Source organism: Megachile rotundata, chromosome 8, assembly GCF_050947335.1.
Source record: "Megachile rotundata isolate GNS110a chromosome 8, iyMegRotu1, whole genome shotgun sequence".
NCBI classification, from domain to species: Eukaryota; Metazoa; Arthropoda; class Insecta; order Hymenoptera; family Megachilidae; genus Megachile; species Megachile rotundata.
This window is the reverse complement of record NC_134990.1, coordinates 12,569,855-12,588,447: the sequence shown is the minus strand read 5'-3', so window position 1 is coordinate 12,588,447 and position 18,593 is coordinate 12,569,855. Positions and strand designations below refer to the sequence as shown.

The window sequence follows — 18,593 nt, the reverse complement described above, 5'->3', positions numbered from 1 at the left end:
TTAGATCATAATGTAGTTACAGCAACGAGCAAAAGACGTGCCGCAATCAAGCTTCCATAAATCACGCTCCACTTGTACGTCGCAGACGATAAACGCGTAATTAATCGCTGGTGTCGCGGACTGTTTAAATTATTAACGGCAATGAAACCGCCTTGTTTCTACAATTGCCTGAATATTTTCTGACGAGCGTTCGATGATCCCTCGTCATGCAAATTGCTTCACAAGATCTTTGCAAATGCTCCACAATATTTTTACGAATTTTCTTAATAATCACTGTCTACGATTTTATCGGTAACTTCATTCTATTATGATTTCTTGTATGTTAATAGTTTATAGGTTAAATCTGTTACTGTTTTAAGATCATAGGTTTTGATATGATGTAAAGATCATATTAAAGAGAGAATGCTGAAATAGGTACTTACTCAGTTCCTCGAGGTGATTTTACAATTGATGATCTATCGTCAGTTAGTTTAAACGTTATCTATAATTGCAAAGATATCTGTATTTCATAAACAAAAATCCCGTTAATTACTATGTACGATATTTAATTTTATATAAGATAATTATCTCAATTATCCTGATCAGGTAGAACCACTATAACCTTTAATTATCACCGTGCACTACGCGAGAGTATCGTAGATTAAAATATCAAATCACTCTGCTGTTTTTTGTTTACACTAACAGGACGAGAAATTGGGTTAATAACCTCTATTAGAGTTACGAAAATTATATGATATACTTGACAAACCACTGAGCTTTCAATTTAAGTGCACATAAAAATCGAAACGCGTAAAAAAATTATTTTAATAATTTTAATAATTTGTTAATCAGTGATGATTAAATTTTCATATATTTGTCAATTACTTTTTATCAAAAATTAACCTTGATTAGAGAGACTTGATCAATTATTAAAAAAAGACGTGGTCAATTAAATATGTTAATCATTGATCATCAGCTGCTGGTTTGATAAAAATTCAATTATAACCGCACTTCGTGGGTGTTCCCACAAAATTATTCACGGCAAGATTCTTATCCTCATTCATTTCTCAGGTAAATTGCTACGTCAGATCGAATCAACTTTTCCAAGATGTTGCGTACTTTAATTAATAATTGCTACCGTGCCTTTAATATAATTATTCGTAAACATTATTACTTTATTTAATAGCATACCAACGTAACTTTCGAAAAGCACCATCCATCGCTTCATTTAGTACGCAAAAATTTAAACTTGCACAAACTTTGGTGAAAATAAATAATATCGAACTGTAAACACAGTGGAGTAACAGATTATTTAGTTTATAAAGTAAATTGTCTTACCGTACACGTTCCGATTCCTCTATCAAGAGTGAATCAATATATTTTCACTTACCGATGTCAACCCACGAGTTGGCGCGGAGGCTGACGCGTTCAGAAGCGCCACTCCAATTGGTCGGAATAGAAAAATGGCGGCTCGCACGTATTTTTGGCGGAGCAATTGGCTCTCTCGCCGTCGCGCACACCAGTTACACAAAAAACGACAAGTGCGTCACGAGTGCGTCATAACTCCCTTGCCAACTCGTGGGACATCGATACATAAATTATTATACCTAAACTGAAAAATGTCGCGTATCAAAAATATGAGAAGAATTCGCAATATTTGAATCACGAGTGCGTCATGAGTGTGTCATAACTCCCTTGCCAACTCGTGGAACATCGATACATAAATTATTATATCTAAACTGAAAAATGTCTCGTACCAAAAATATGAGAAAAATTTGCAATATTTGTACTGCGAGTGCGTCACGAGTGCGTCATAGCCCACGTGCCAACTCGTAGGACATCCGTATGTAAATTATGGCACCTAAATTGAAAAATGTCGCTTACCAAAAATAGAAGAGAAATTTGTAATATTTGTACTGCGAGTGCGTCCCGAGTGCGTCACGAGTGCGTCATAAGTACGTCACGAGTGCGTCACGAGTGTAGCGCGAGTGCATCTTGGGTGTGTCATGAGTGCGACACGAGTGCGTCTCCAGCGCGTCATGAGTGCGTTACGTGTGCATCTCGGGTGCGTCACGAGTGCGTCATAAGTACGTTACGAATGCGTCACGAGTGCGTCACGAGTGCAGCGCGAGTGCATCTTGGGTGTGTCATGAGTGCGACACGAGTGCGTCATGAGTGCGTTACGAGTGCATCTCGGGTGCGTCATGAGTGCGTCACGTGAACATCGCGAGTGGCTCGAATGCGTCTCTGTGCGTCACGAGTGCATTACGAGTGCGTCACGAATGCATTACGAGTGTGTCACGGGTGCGTCCCGAGTGCGTCACTGGTGTGTCACGGGTGCGTCATAGTTCACACGCCAACTCATGTGTTTCCATCAATAGCGGAATGACCAACGGAATGGAAGAGGACAAAGGTTACATCAGATCACACCAAGTAGTCTTCAGAATAAATTAATATATTTGAAATGAATATACGGTAGATACTGTCTCGCATCCCAGATTTTATGGCATCTCGTAACATCCCATCTCTCTATCCGTCTCCTCCACAAAGAGATCCAAAAATCGGCATTTGTACCGCATGTTTAAATTCACCGGCATCCGTCGCGGCCTAAAATCGTCGTCTCTCTATATACACGCGTTTATCAGGCGAAAAATCTCTATTGCTTTAAATAAGATCCGCGACTCGACGAACACTGGGGTATCGGCCTACGATTCAATTAAATAAAACGATAATCGTCCGTACTTCGAGATATTTACATTAAATACAACACGCAGTCTATCACTCTCGCAGCCGCAACTTTCAAGTAAGAAAGAACAGAAAAAGAAATCATCCACGATTTATTGCACATGCTCGTCTCGTACGTCACACGAGACAAAGAAGAAATTCAATCACTATGGACAGACTTTAAAGTCGTTCACTCACTCGATGCAGATATGTCGAAACTGATATAAGCTTTTTTCCTTTTGTTCAGTCAACGAGTTCGTACTACTCGAATCACTGAATCGAGGACTAATCGATAGTCTTGACAAGACCACAATTCCTCTTCGTCGAACACGTGTGGGATCAGTCAAGTATTAAGAAAAATTATTTTGGGAAATGTTCGAGTATGGTGAATTTCATGTAGGGGTAGATATTTTAGTAGTTGAGTTTTTTAGTTTCGAAGTACAGTAGTCTCGTTATATTGCTGTTTTTAGGTGGTCGTGGGCACTTTTTGGGAGATGGCATTTATGGAGATTTTTAGAGCTTGATGTTGGGGTGATAGAAATTTAGGGATTTGGGAATTTGAGGAATTTAGAGTTGGGGGAATTGAGAATTTGGGGGGGTTAGAGTTTGGGAGTTGATTTGGGGATTTTAGAATTTGGGGGTTTGAGAATTTGGAGATTTCAGAATTTAGGGATTTGAGAGTTTGGAAGTTTAGTAATTTGGGGATTTTAGAATTTGGGGGTTTGAGAACTTGGAGATTTGAGGATTTAGGGATTTGTTAGTTTGGGAGTTTGACAATTTGGGGATTTCAGAATTTGGAGGTTTGAGAACTTGAAGATTTGAGAATTTGGGGACTTGAGAGTTTGGGAGCTTCAGAATTCGGGGATTAGGGAATTTGAGGATTTGTGGGTTTGGTCATTTGTCAAATTAGAGACTTAAGAATTTAGGGATTTGCAACTTTGGAAGCTTCAGAATTTGGAAATTGCAAACTTAGGAACTTGTCTACCACAAATTACCACCAAGATCCTCAACATCAAATCCCAAGTTCACCTATTCACCACAAATCTAACCTTACACCTTCTGGCACTATAACAATCTACTATACACCCCTCCACTATAAAACTCAACTGTCAAACCTCCCCATACACCCACGTCACAAACCTTCACTATAAAAGACTTCAAAAATGTTCCCCACAAACCCACCTATAATTCCTTGATACCTGATTGAGCCCACAGCAAAGCTACCCTAAGTCTCCCACAAAGTCTCGTTGTTCTCGATAATGTCTGTTAACTGGCCCATCGTTTCGTTGTCACACAAACAAACTCGCGTCGCTTATCACCAGACAAGGGACTCGACTTCTTGGATTACTACGTGGTGGATGGAGAAGTTGGCACCGATATCGGTGACGTGGGGTTGGACTCCCTCCCATTCGACAGGGTAGGTGTGGAGGCTCTGTATTCATTGTGTAACCCAGGGGTGCTCGTTCTGTTGTTCCCCAGAAGACTGTCAATGGAAAACGGGTTGAGCCTCTTTCTCTCTTCCCGACCCTTGACGGAGAGGTCTATGCTGCTGCTCTGCACCTCCTCCTCGGAAGCGTGTCTGACAGGTGTCCTCGCGGGGTTTCCGGTGTTGTTCGTCGTCTGACAACGAACGCCGGCCACGTTGTTCAGGTTCACCAGCTCCCTCCTTCGCTCTAGCAGACTGAGACTCCAATGGTGGATATCCTGCTGGTGGCTCAGGTGGTCCAGGTTTAGGCTGGAGTTCGGAGCGGGTCCGGACACCTGGACGGCTCTTCGAGGCTCGTTTGACTCGCTCATGGTGCCGGTTAGGGTGGGGTAACATTCCCCGTCCACGGAACCGTCCGCCGCTGAGTCCACTCGTTCGCTGCCACTCTCGCTGCAGGAATCCAAACCACCGACCACGTCGATCTCCTCGTTCGCGTCGTTCCCTGATCCAGAGACGCTGCTGCTCTCGTTGTTGCTCAAGGAGTTGAAGGAACCACCCAGGGTACCGTTCAACGAGTTCCCGCTGGACGCCGCCGCGCTGCGAGACTCCCACTCCGCGCGCAACGTTGACAGGTCCACGGTGATACCCTGAAGTCACAAATTAGCTTCTTCGTATTTTTGCGATCACTTCGGTTGTTCGATTTGACGGTCAAGGTTATTGAAATGCATTATTGAGTTTGATGTTCAAAATTATTTGGCTTTCAAAGTTATATGAATTATTGACTTTGACGTTCAGAGTTATTTACATGTGGGCGGACTTATATGATGGCTGAGAGTTTTACAATTATTTGAATGCTTTGCTGACACTGACATTCAAGGTTATGTGCATGCATTTTTGACTTTGACGTTCAAGATTATGTGGATACTATACTGACTGTGATATTCAAGATTATGTAGAGACCCTACTCTGACTTTAGCATTCAAGGTTATGTGAACATCCTATTGACTTTGATATCCAAGATCATGTGGACATCCTACACTGACTTTGACTTCAAGATTATGGGGATACACTATTGACTTTGACATTCAAGGTTATGTGAACATTCCATTGACTTTGATATCGAAGATCATGTGGACATCCTACTCTGACTTTGACTTCAAGATTATGTGGATACACTATTGACTTTGACATTCAAGGTTATGTGAACATCCCATTGACTTTGATATTCAAGATCATGTGAACACCTGACTTCGACATTCAAGGATATGTGAACATACGATTGACTTTGTCGTTCAAGGTTACCTAAACATATTGTGATTAGTGATTTTCACTGACCTTGGCAGCCAATTTCCTCTGCTGTCGTTCAAGAGCCTTCAACAGTTTCTTCTGCCGCCTTTCTCGCTCCTTTCTTCTCAGTTCTTCAGGGGGAATGGGCTCTCCACTACAACTCTGAGGATGAGCGTTATGGGCTGGCCTTCCTGGACCCTTCTTCGTATGCTCCTTTTTCCGCCATTTTGCCCTCCGGTTTTGGAACCACACCTGGAAGCAGAACAAATCACGCAAATTTATTAACATTTATTATCAATTTTTACCAAAGTAAATGAAGAAATCGACTAAATAGATAAATATAAAAAATGAAGATCTACCGATCTGCAAAATAAATACGAAGAATCAAGATAATCTCTGAAACACTAACATAAAAATTCAAGGACGTTTCGCATGCCTCAAATCAGCATCTGAAGTCCAATTATTCTTCGTCGGCAAACACGACGATTAAAAGAAATAATAAAACGCGTTCCCGTGCTTTCCGTTTTATGGAGTCAATCAGTTTGGCTTTAAGAGGGGCTCAAATACAGAAATTATACGAAAGAGGCTGCCAGGAGGCCGGAAAACAATGACCCCCTGGGGTATCTTGATTCACGGCCGAGTTTCAACCCTTTGTCCTGGTGGTCGCGTGAACGTTCATGGTGTAAAACCACGATTTAAAGCCGGCGTGAATTTCAAGGGAGAAAGAAACACGGAAACAGGTAAAAGGGGTTAAAAAGGTGGTTGAAAAGGATGAAGACGTTAGTTGTGCTCGGGAGCCAATATGTGGCGCTGTTCTCGTGCAACCTGCAGATCAATACACCCCCGCCAACCCCTGACACGCACCCTCCTCGCTTTCTCTTTTTCTTTCCCGTGAAATCAACGATGACAGAAATTTTATTTGTTTAATTCATTTTTATTTAAAACCTTTTAATATTCTTTTTGTAGTCAATATTCCTTTTATAGCTAATTTCAGTTTTGGAAAAAGTAATCACATGGAGATAAGTCAGAATTTGGAGGATGTCGGAACAGACTTGTTTTTCGCCAAAAATTCACGAACAGCGACAGTTCACATGGTGCGTTATCATGCAACAGAAAGCAACTTCCCGGCGCTCGATATTCGGGCCTCTCACGAACGATCCTCTTCCACAAATGTTCCATAACACCCAGATAATATTCGCCATTAACATTTTGTCCCTGTGGAACGAATTCCCGAAGTATAATTCCTTTAGAATCGTAAAAGCAAATTAACATTGTCTTCTCGTGGGACTTCTGGAATCGCAATTTTTTGATTTTGGAGAGCCTGAAGATTTCCACGTAGCACTTTGGCGCTTTGTTCGAGGTTCATACTTGAAGCACCAAGTCCCATCACTAGTTACAATTGATTCCAGGAATGTACAGTTTCGTCTGGCTGTTTTGATAAGATCCTCGCAATATTCAACGCGAGCAATTTGTTGCTTACCCGTGATTTTGTGACACGATGACGAAAGGTTCTGTCGCATTAGACGCTATAAGTTTACAATTCGTTGCTCGATTCCAATAATAATTGTTGTGTTTTGTAGGGGAGGACTGTTTTCAGATAACGTATTTTAATAGATGGCGCTAGTTTCCTTAAATTTATAAAGTTCCGTTACTTTTCCGACATACCAAAATTAAGAAAGCATAATATAATTACAAAAATCCACAATTGTCATAAAAAAACGAACCATTCAAAAATCTTCCACTCAAAAATCTTGACTAGCCAATAAAAAAAATAGCTACATATTCTAAAATATGAAATAATTCCGCGTAATAAAATTGTACAATTTTAAAAGACAAATTGAATGGTTCGTAATCAGTCGGAGTTCGAATTCATTTATTCAACTGAATTAGCGATAGCCTAACAGATAAAATTGATACACTCGCGCGTAACGCAAAACAAATTACAATTTTTCCTGCTCGAATCTCGGAATACTATGTATCACTGTATTATCTAACCCGAAAGAAATATAGTCACTGTTCGTATGATAAAGTATCGCGGTATTGCAGCAAATGGCAGACGCGAGTTCAACGTCGATTCAAGTGTCATCACCGGAAATAATAAACAGCGTTAATTAGTCACGATGTGCGCGAACATTCAATTTTGTTCGGCCATGTAGCTAATGATAATGTTCGCGAGCTGAGTGTTTATAAAAGTTCTTCGAAAACCGCGGTAAATATAGGTATGATACATTGTAGACTTCGTTATTGATTATTACTTTGGAACTGGAAAACTTTGCATAGGAATTAACTTTCAATCTTCAAATTTTTCATTTTCCAAATCTTAAACTGCGGAAGTACCAAAATTGCTTAGATACAAATTTCCCAATTCTCAATCACCCGAATCTTAATTTGACGAATTTCCAAAATTACCTAGGCACAAATTTTCCAATTCCCAAATACCTAAATCTCAACTTATCGAATTCCCAAAATTCCCTAGGCACAAATTTCCCAATTCCCAATCACCCAAATCTCAACTTATCGAATTCCCAAAATTCCCTAGATACAAATTTCCCAATTCCCAATCACCCAAATCTCAACTTTCCGAATTCGCAAACTTCCCTAGGTACAAATTTCCCAATTCCCAATCACCCAAATCTCAACTTGCCGAATTCGCAAACTTCCCTAGGTACAAATTTCCCAATTCCCAATCACCCAAATCTCAACTTTCCGAATTCGCAAACTTCCCTAGGTACAAATTTCCCAATTCCCAATCACCCAAATCTCAACTTTCCGAATTCGCAAACTTCCCTAGGTACAAATTTCCCAATTCCCAATCACCCAAATCTCAACTTGCCGAATTCCCAAAATTCCTTAGATAAAAATTTCCCAATTTCCAATCACCCAAATCTCAACTTGCCAAATTCCCAAAATTCCCTAGTCGCAAATTCCTAATTCCAAAACTCCCAAATCTCAAACTACCGAGCTCCAAATATTCCCTAGTCCCAAATTCCCAAACACTCAAACCTCAAAATACGCAAATTCCCCCTAAAATTCCCAAACACCTCAATAACTCAAATCCGTCCTCCACTTCTTATGCGTAGGAGTAATTTGTCAGACACAGGAAATCGATATCGTGTGAAAACGTTCCTTAATGTTATCGCGACCGTTTCTTTTCTTTCTCTTTAACACGTAACACGTCCGTCTCGTAATTCAGGGGATAAGACAAAAATAGAGGACATTATTTTTAATTTATTCGCCCGGAAGCCCGATGCCCGGATAAATCGGCGAACCACGCGAATCGCTTTTGAAAGTCATGGAATCGCACGTAACATCGAACGTAAGCGATTATAAACGTTTCCATGACCGGCAGCCGTTTCTCAAATAATCAGCGATGCTTTCCTGCTAATTGACAGCTCGTATTTTTGAAAACCACGGTGGCTACCCTACCGTTAACGCCGCGTTATTTAATTCCCGCGTTGTTCGCTCGTAGACATTGATGTTTTCAATCTTTAATCACTTATTTGTACGTTCTTTCTCTTTTATGGTCATTATTTTTTATTTTTTATTTTGGTATCAATTATTGTACACTTATTTTATATTCAAGTATGTAGGTATTTACAATTATATGTAAGTTTATATTCGATATTTGATATTTGATATTTGATATTTGATATTTGATATTTGATATTTGATATTTGATATTTGATATTTGATATTTGATATTTGATATTTGATATTTGATATTTGATATTTGATATTTGATATTTGATATTTGATATTTGATATTTGATATTTGATATTTGATATTTGATATTTGATATTTGATATTTGATATTTGATATTTGATATTTGATATTTGATATTTGATATTTGATATTTGATATTTGATATTTGATATTTGATATTTGATATTTGATATTTAATATTTGATGCTTGATATTTTTTATTTGATATTTAATACTTGATACTTGATACTTGATACTTGATATTTTATACAAGATTATATTTAACCATTTTAAGCATTTAATAAATGACTCATTCTCTATATGTTCAGTCTCTTTTACTATGTATTATCTGTTATTATAAATTCATTCTAAATATTCAATTTTACTCTTCTCCTGCTTCTACAATATATCAAACTATTTATAAATACATGTAAACAGCTTATCCATCTTCACTCTTTCCCCTTTATCTTTAATCTCTTCTATTATGCATCTACACACGTATTTTCAATTTTCGAGAAGTATTTAATAAATGTAGACATAAAGCTTATCTTACATCCACACTTTCTCTTTTGCTCACTCTATTTTGCTGTCCATTATTCTTTATTATACATTCATTTTAAATATTCAATTATTTATAAATAACAGGACTTCTGATTTACATTTATAAATAACAAGACTAAATACAAAGTGTCTAACAACTGAGTAATTTTTGTGCAATTTTTGTTCAAGTTTCGTTCGAGTTATTTTGATGAAGGTTAATTAATTGGGTTTTTTGTACGCGTTTAATTGAGGACTTTGAAGGTTAGATTTATGGGAGAACAGACAGTTGAAAGTAACAGGGTGTCTCTCAATGAGTCCTACAAAGGGTGGACCCTCAATTTCACGGCCCATCGGATGTGAATCCACCCTTATATTTCCTCGTCTCGATAAGATATTTATATTTATGCGCTTAGACACGCTTCGGGTGCCATGCGCCAGCGTACATTGCTCACTTCGCACCGATACGATCTCGGTATGAACACCTCTTTCGATGAATTATGCCATCGAAATAATTTACGTATTCGTCGGAGTGTTCGATTAAGTTGTTGCAAACGAAGAGTTACCGAACAAGTTCATCTTCATGTAATAAATGAATTTGAACCATTCGAAAGAATTGATCAATTATTGCAACACGAATGTGCAACAAAATTGCATGTATTTTTATTCACAAACTGATAAAGTGAATTTTGAATAAATTTAATTTTTATCAATTTTTCTAATTAATACTTTCGTATTGATTATACTGATGAGGTTAAATGAACATTACCTGTATCAAAAATATTGAATGTGGTGCGATGCGCGAAACCATGCGTTGAAATCACCGCATGTGCTGCGTGCAGCAAACACGCGAGACTAAATAATTTATTGTAACCATAAAAATGCTATTACTCTAAGCTACTTCAGTTAAAATAACAAATAAAGTGAAGGTATACTTCACAGAAAATTTTGTATATTACCAACAAATTTCTAATTACTAAAGTAGCAATCACATATGTATTGTCACGTATGAATAACCTACCGACAATAATTATTAAAATCATAATTTTTTTCTTCAGTTAAAAATATTAAACAGTAAGTACAAATAGAGTACTTAGACTAGAATGTACTGGGACTAATTACATTTCTAAAGTAGCACTCACATATGGTCACCTATGAATAACCTATGGACAATTCTTAAAAACAATATTTTGTTCTTCAGTTAAAAATATTAAACAATAAGTAGAAATAGAACTAATTCATTCTGGGTCAATTAATATAAAAAATGTATAATAACATCAGTTATTATCCGAAAGTGTAACTAATATGTCAATCGTGTTCTACGATATCTGAATTTTCCTCTGAAGAAAATTTTAAGAAAATATATTTTTCAATAGAATTTTCATGTATTGATTTTCACAAGAGCCTTTTGTGTGACCGAAACGTGTGTGACCTTGATGACAGGAGCTATCCAGAGATAACCTAAGCTGGTGACACGATGTCATGCAGCCGGTGTGTCTGTCCGAAGGGATGTAGGGATAGTCCTAAGATTAGATAGTTGATCCCCATGAAAGATAAACCCTGCTGCTAGTAGGAACTTTTTTCAAAAATATTGTCAAGAGATAAACCGACACGGTTCGACACGGTCAATTGGAAGCCGAAAGCTTCCTTCTCTTTCGAAACGTTATCGATTTGTGACAAATTTGAGAGGCATTCATTTCGAAATTTTAGAGATGTCTTTAGAAATAGATTCATATAGATTCATTCATTTATTATTTTGATGTTATTATTATCTTGATAGTTGTACAAAATTACTGTTATTAAAAATAACAGTTTAAAAATTCTGTTCATTGTTAAGGATAGTTTTTATGCATAATTTGATTATAATTTTTAATGTACATTATTGTCATCATTTTTAATCCACTGTAATTTTGTACTTCTAGTTCTGATGTTACTGTTGTAACAAAATATTGAAGTTATTCTTGCTATGACAAAAATGTACTATTGTAACACAATATTAAAATTATTCTCGTTATGACAAAAATATTCATCCATAATCATTCGATATTCAAATCACCGCCCATAGTTAAAAACATTCTTCAATGATCAAACACCATAATTATCATACATATTCGAAACTGTCGAACATGTTGAACCTCGTACTTATTATTTGAAACAATAAAAAAGGAGAACCAAAATGTCAGCGAAAATAAAAACACAGAGGACGAATGCTGTTTAAAAATCAATTGCGTCCAACGTCGACAAGAACGACCAGTATTTTTTCCTTCTCCGCTTTTTTTCCGAGCTCTTTTACGATCTCGTGTGAGAACTGGTCCTCCTGATACACTTCGTTAACGTCGGAATGATTGGCGTTCGATGGAATCGCTGGAGGAATTTCAATGATACGAAAGTTTTCATTCGGAGTTTGAACTACATATTTAGTTTGCGGGAATATTTGGTGACGAAGAAAATTATGGAAACGGTGGAAGAACGGTGAGGGTTGTGGAATGTCTCAAACCCTTAATTTCTCAAAGCCCCAAATCTCTCAATTCTCGAATTCCTAAATCTTCAAATTCCAATAATATCAAGTGCTCAAATCCTCAAGTTCCAAAATCCTCAAATCTCCAATTTTTCAAAGCCCCATATCCTCAAACCCCTAAATTCTTAAATTCCTGAAATATCAAGTCCCCAAATCCTCAAACCCTTAAATCGTCAAATCCCCAAATCTTCAAATCTCTCAATTCTCGAAGTCCTAAATCTTCAAATTCCAAAAATATCAAGTCCTCAAATCGTCAAGTCCCCAAATCCTCAAATCTCCAATTTCTCAAACCCCCATATCCTCAAACGTCTAAATTCTTAAATTCCTGAAATATCAAGTCCCCAAATCCTCAAACCCTTAAATCGTCAAATCCCCAAATCTTCAAATCTCTCAATTCTCGAAGTCCTAAATCTTCAAATTCCAAAAATATCAAGTGCTCAAATCCTCAAGTTCCAAAATCCTTAAATCTCCAATTTCTCAAAGCTCCATATTCTCAAACCCCTATATTCTTAAATTCCTGAAATATCAAGTTCCCAAATCCTCAAACCCTTAAATCGTCAAATCTCCAAATCTTCAAATCTCTCAATTCTCGAAGTCCTAAATCTTCAAATTCTAATAATATCAAGTCCTCAAATCCTCAAATCTCCAATTTCTCAAACCCCCATATCCTCAAACGTCTAAATTCCCAAATTCCTAAGTCCTCAAATCCCAAAATCCTTGCCAACCATTTCGAAGTTTCCCTAGTAACCTAGCCTCAAAATTGTACCCAAAAATAATTCGAACGTTCAACATCGTTCTTCGATCCTAAATTACCATCGTCCTCGAGAAAAGCACGCACAGTAACGTAACTGCGAACAACGAAAGTTGAAAGGCTACTGTAAACTCGGTTACAACGTCCTATAAACTAAGGGATGTTCTTTTTGTCTGAGGCAATCAGGCTCCGACACGAAGCTTCGTTGTCCACGTTCGTCTGAAACAGACTATAAGCGCGATGTAACCGGTCAATTTTCACCATTATCGGGCAAAAAAAAAGGAGAAACCCGAACGATTTACAGCTGCGTCGCATTAAGTTGACGATCAGGGAGCCTCGCTTCTCAACGTTATGGCGGCTATTCGTTAGAAATTATCGCCGTCTGATAACCGCTAACAAGCCATTCCGTCGATTGCCATGCGCTTTAACTAAACGTGTTACATCCTCTTCTTTTTCTTCGTATTCTTCTTTTTTTTTAATACGTTCGAAAGTGTATAAACTGGGAGCTTGAGAAAATTTGGTATCTTTGGTGATATACGAGGCTGGTAGCAGCAATTAGTTGAACACCAGTTCGAGATGATTCTTCGTTTTATGGAATGGTACAGATGTTTTGATGGATACTTCGAATGGGTAGTATAGATACTCTTGAGTGGCAATTATGAATAGCGATTATGGTTTTTGAGATACTGTGAATGTTTGATTATTGTGGAAGCGATTAGGTAGCCAACATTTTGAGATGATTTATTTTTAATTCGTTCAAAGATATAAATTTGGGACATTGTAATGCATTATTGTAAAAGTGAAATTATCAGTGAGTTTGTAAGAATAAGGTGGTCACCATTTTGAGATGATTTATTTATTGAATATTATTTTTAATGCATTCAAAGATAAAAGTTTGGAACATTGTACTGCATTATTGTAAAAGTGAAATTATCAGTGAATTTGTAAGAATAAGGTGGTCACCATTTTGAGATGATTTATTTATGGAATATTATTTTTAATGCGTTTAAAGATACAAGTATAGGAACTTTATTAATAAAACTAACAAGAACAGTTTAAATAATTAAAACTACAATTCTACATTCAACGACGTCATTCTTAAAACCCTACCCTACACAAGTTTGAAACACTGTAAATATTAAATTATTGTAAAAGTGAAATTATCAGTGAGATTATAAGAATTGATGAGGGATGAATAAGGATCTTAATAAGAATGGAGAAGTGAAAGAAGAAGAAACTAGATGTAATAATCATTGTATCGCTGATCTAATTGGTATTCCATGCTGGTGGCTTGGTTTATTGCACCGTCTCCATTTGTATGCGAGGAACATTATACAGACGTGTTTGTCAGAACGAGGTGTAATGATAAAACGAGTATATGGTCGAAGAACGTGGCTGTAAAATTCTTGAGCAATTGGTTGGAAATTAATTTTTGCAAAAACTTAGAAATTGGAAATTAATTTTCAAAATTTAAAATCTTCTTTATCCCAAAATTAAAATTTCAGAAACCTATTCATACCTCTAAAAATTTCAAAAATGAAATAATTTAATCATTCCAAAATCCAAAAACTTAAGAATCCCATAACCTGCATTGCAGCCCAATATAAATCTCATTCATCAAAAAACTACCCTAATTTCACCCCTTTCCAAAAGAATGCATCTTTATTGCAAGCCGATTTCCCGTACCTCTATCCTCTATCGTAGATCGCCTAAGCGATAAGCGGAAATTTATGGCAAGTTCACCGTCATTTTTCGAGGGTTGATGCCCGCCAGACGACGGGGGTGGTTTGATCTCGTAGCGTTCGGCCCTTGAGCCAGTCTCTAGGGGGTAGTTAGTCCATCTGCTCGATTTTGAATGCGGTTACTTCGGGAAAGCTGTATCCTATTCGAACGTGTTAGAGGGGTGGTAAAGAAGATCTATCTTGGGGTCGGTTGCTTCGACTTGTCGACCGTGTCCATTTGAATAATGAACCGAACTTTATATGGACAACCGTCCTTTCGTTATGGTATCTGCTATGGGGGACAGAGTTTCTTACGAAATTTAGATATCTATTCGATTTCTGGGCGGGGACTACAGGAAATGGAATCGGTCGAATAAAATATTACTACGGTTAAATAAAAAGTATTCTTTATTGGGGTGAAAGCTGTGTAACATTGGGAAATCTTTTCTGGAATGTTATTTAGGAATTATTACTCGGTTGGACTGATTTTAGGAATTTGAAAGACGTACTATGGATTTTAGAGATTTTTAGGGATTTAGGATATTTTAGAGATTGTTTGAGTGACTTCTAGGGATTTTTAGGGACTTAGGGGTTTTTAGAGATTTTTTGAGTGGTTTTTAGGGATTTTTGGGATTTGAAAAATGTTCTGGTGGTTTTAGGCAGTTTGGGAGTATTTTATAGGGATTTTAGGAATTTTAGAAGCTTCTATATTTTAGGAATTTTTGAAATTGGTATATAGGGATTTTTAGAGAATTTTTGAGTGGTTTTATAGGGATTTTTGGGATTTGCAAGATGTTCTAGTGGTTTTAGGAATTTTTGTAGTGTTTTATAGGGATTTTAGGAATTTTAGAAGCTGCTGTATTTTAGGAATTTTTGAAATTAGTATTTAAGAATTTCTAGAGATTTTTCGAGTGGTTCTCTAGGGTTTTTTGAGATTTACAAGATGTTCTGGTGGTTTTTGGAATTTTAGGGATGTTTTATAGGGATTTTAGGAATTTTGAAAGCTTCTATAGTAACTTTAGGAATTTTTAAATTATTCTATAGTGATTTCAGGAGATTTTTGAAGATTTGTAAATTTCAAAATACCAAATTCCCTAGACTTCACATAGAGAAATATTTTTTTTTAATAAAAAAATTCCAAATTTCCCAAAATCTCCAGAGTTAAAAAAAATACCAAATTTCCTAAAGTTTCTAAAATTTCCAAAATGCCAAATATCCCAAATTTCCATAAATTTCTAGAGTTCAAGAAATCCTAAATTTCCTAACATTTCCAGAGTTCAAAAAATCCCAAACTTCCCAAAATTTCCAAAGTTAGAAAAATCCAAAAATTCCCCAAAATCCAGAAAACCCCTAGAGTTCTAAAAACCCCCAAATTTCCACAAATCCTAAATTTCCCAAAACCTCCACAATTGAAAAAATCCAAAATTTCCTCAAATCTCCACAGTTCAAAAAATCCCAAACTTCCCAAAATCTCCAAACTTAAAAATATCCAAAAATCCGCAAATTTACTCAAATCTTAAAAATTCCCCAAATCCCAAATTTCCATAAATTCCAAACTTCCAAAAATCCCCAGATCCTAAAAAACCCCAAACTCCCCAAAATCCCCACCCCAAGAAATGAAACCCACAAATCATGTGTCCCACAAAAAGTTGCCTAAGTATTTCAAATATTAGCCATAACTCTCCACGGAGATCTCCGAGCGCTAAAAATTTGATTAACCCCTAAATCACAAGTTTCAATTCGCGTTCGGCTACCCAGTTTAGCAAACTTAACAAAATCGCGCGATAAATTTACCCGAACGATTTCGTCTCTCGATAGCTCGATATTTCCCCGGTCTCCACTCTTCCTTTTCTCCCCGTTTACACGCCCGTTCCCTCGGATTATCCCGTACGATTCAGGTGTTGAGTTTCGAAAAAGAATAAAATAGCGGAAAGCGAGTGTACTCACGGCCACGCGGCTCTCTTTCAGCTCGAGTCTCACAGCCAGCGCTTCTCGCATAAACACATCAGGATAATGACTCGAGAGAAATGCCCGTTCCAATTCCTCCAATTGCCAGCTACTAAAGTTGGTCCTGCTTCTCCGCCTTTTGCTCCCACCTTCGTCGGACTCGCCGTCACAGCCTGAAAATTATGAACACGTCGATATTAATACGTTTTTGTCGCGCACGCATAACAGAATTCAGTTAGCGTCATAACCAGCGGGATTTCAGAATTTTAATTCTGAATCTATTATGGGATGCTTAATAAATTACGAAATAATGCGAGGCTGGAAATAATGAGCAACACATATTTTTGGAAGAAGCTTTTCCTTTCTATCCCTGGTAAAGCGAAGAGATGTCGATGGAAAAAATTAGACGGTATTTTAGAGAGTTTATTAGAATATGGACTGTTATGGAAGGTCTACGATTTATTTGGGGAAAAATTGTGTAATGGGAAGTGAAATTATTCGAGTAATTGGGTTGTATTTTCTTGAGGTGATAGGTTCTTTGTTGCTTTGGAAGATTAAGTCCCTTTATGGTTCTGCTTAGAATTATTTTCAGTAATAGTTTTTTAAACAAAATTACTTTTAGAGGTACTAGATGTACAAGAGGAGGTCTTCTGAGGAAGACTACCCTTGGTTGATCAATTTTTTCAGTTGTAAATTTGTTTAAATTTAAATATTTGCAAAATGTAGTTCTGCATTTGTTGCAGATTCAGACATTTGGTATTTAAAAATTTTGAAAGTTGATATTGCAATTAGTAACATTTATCAAAAATATAGAAAGTAACGTTCACAAAAACATCACAGAACCAAAAATCAAACAAACACTTTCCTCCAAACCTTCAAAAATACTTATATTCAAGGCAGCAAGAAGACATGAAAAGGGTATTCCAACATTCAAAAGTTCCTCCATAATAACCACTTGTAAATTTCCCGTAATTATCTCGAATACCAAATGTAATTATAGTAGCAATACTATACTAATCGTTGCCTCGGTGTGACACGCTTTTGCCACAGAATTAAGTGGGATCATTATCATCGGTGTCAGGTTCATTATGCAACTCATGCATTATCAGCATCCTCGAAGAGGACAGAACGAGTGACTGTCCATAAAAGTAGATTAAGACGGCTATCGGTGACATCGGGCCGGACGTGAAAATTATTTCAAACGTCTCCTTATAAATTATTTAACGTTCTATCTCCGTCGTATGATGGAGATCAATCGTGTGTCACGATTGATGATCGTTTTTTGTAATATCACGATGTGGACAGAGAAAAATTGTGGTGGATTATTTTTGCTTTGAAGAGAAAATGGGGACAATTGAACTGTATGAAATAACGTGAAATGACGTGAGTAGCGATGAGAAATTTAGAGGTGGTGTGTGAGGTATGACGCACGCGTGACGCACTCACGACACACTTGTGACGCACTCGCAGTTCAAGTATTGTACATTTTTCTGATATTTTTGGCACGCGTGAATTTTCCATTTAGGTGTACTCGTGACGCACTCGTGACGCACTTGCAGTTCAAGTATCGTCAATTTTTCTCACATTTTTGGTACGCGAGAATTTTCAATTTGGGTGGAATAATTTACATACGGATGTCCCACGAGATGGCGCGTCAGCTATGACGCACTCGTGACGCACTCGCAGTTCAAATGTAAATTTGAGATTTGGGAGTCTGAAAATTGAGATGTTGGAAAAATTTAGAAATTTTTGAATACAGAAGTTTGAGAATTTGAGATTTTGGGAAATTTCAGATTTGGGGACTTTGGGATTTGGAGGTTTTTCTATTTAGGGAAATTTGGGATCTGGAAAATTTAGCATTTAGGGATTTAGAAATATAAGGATTTAGGAATCTAGGGATTTAAGGATCTAGGGATCTAAGAATGTAGGAATGTAGAGATCTAGGAATTTTTGGATCTAGAGGCTTTCGGAGTTAGGGATATTGGAATCTAGGGATTTA

General features: G+C 37.1%; 1 protein-coding gene across 1 annotated transcript in view; it reads right to left on the bottom strand.

Annotated features, from left to right (window-relative positions):
* Nucleotides 1-2,413: 2,413 nt before the first annotated feature.
* LOC100877366 (uncharacterized) overlaps nucleotides 2,414-18,593 on the bottom strand; it is a 58,441-nt gene continuing 42,261 nt past the window's right edge. The window contains exons 2-4 of the mRNA XM_003705428.3: nucleotides 16,595-16,767; nucleotides 5,465-5,668; nucleotides 2,414-4,776 (exon numbers count right to left, since the gene is read on the bottom strand). Of these exons, the coding sequence (XP_003705476.1) occupies nucleotides 4,051-4,776; nucleotides 5,465-5,668; nucleotides 16,595-16,767 (1,103 nt within the window). The 3' untranslated portion in view covers nucleotides 2,414-4,050. The remainder of the gene's footprint in view (nucleotides 4,777-5,464; nucleotides 5,669-16,594; nucleotides 16,768-18,593) is intronic.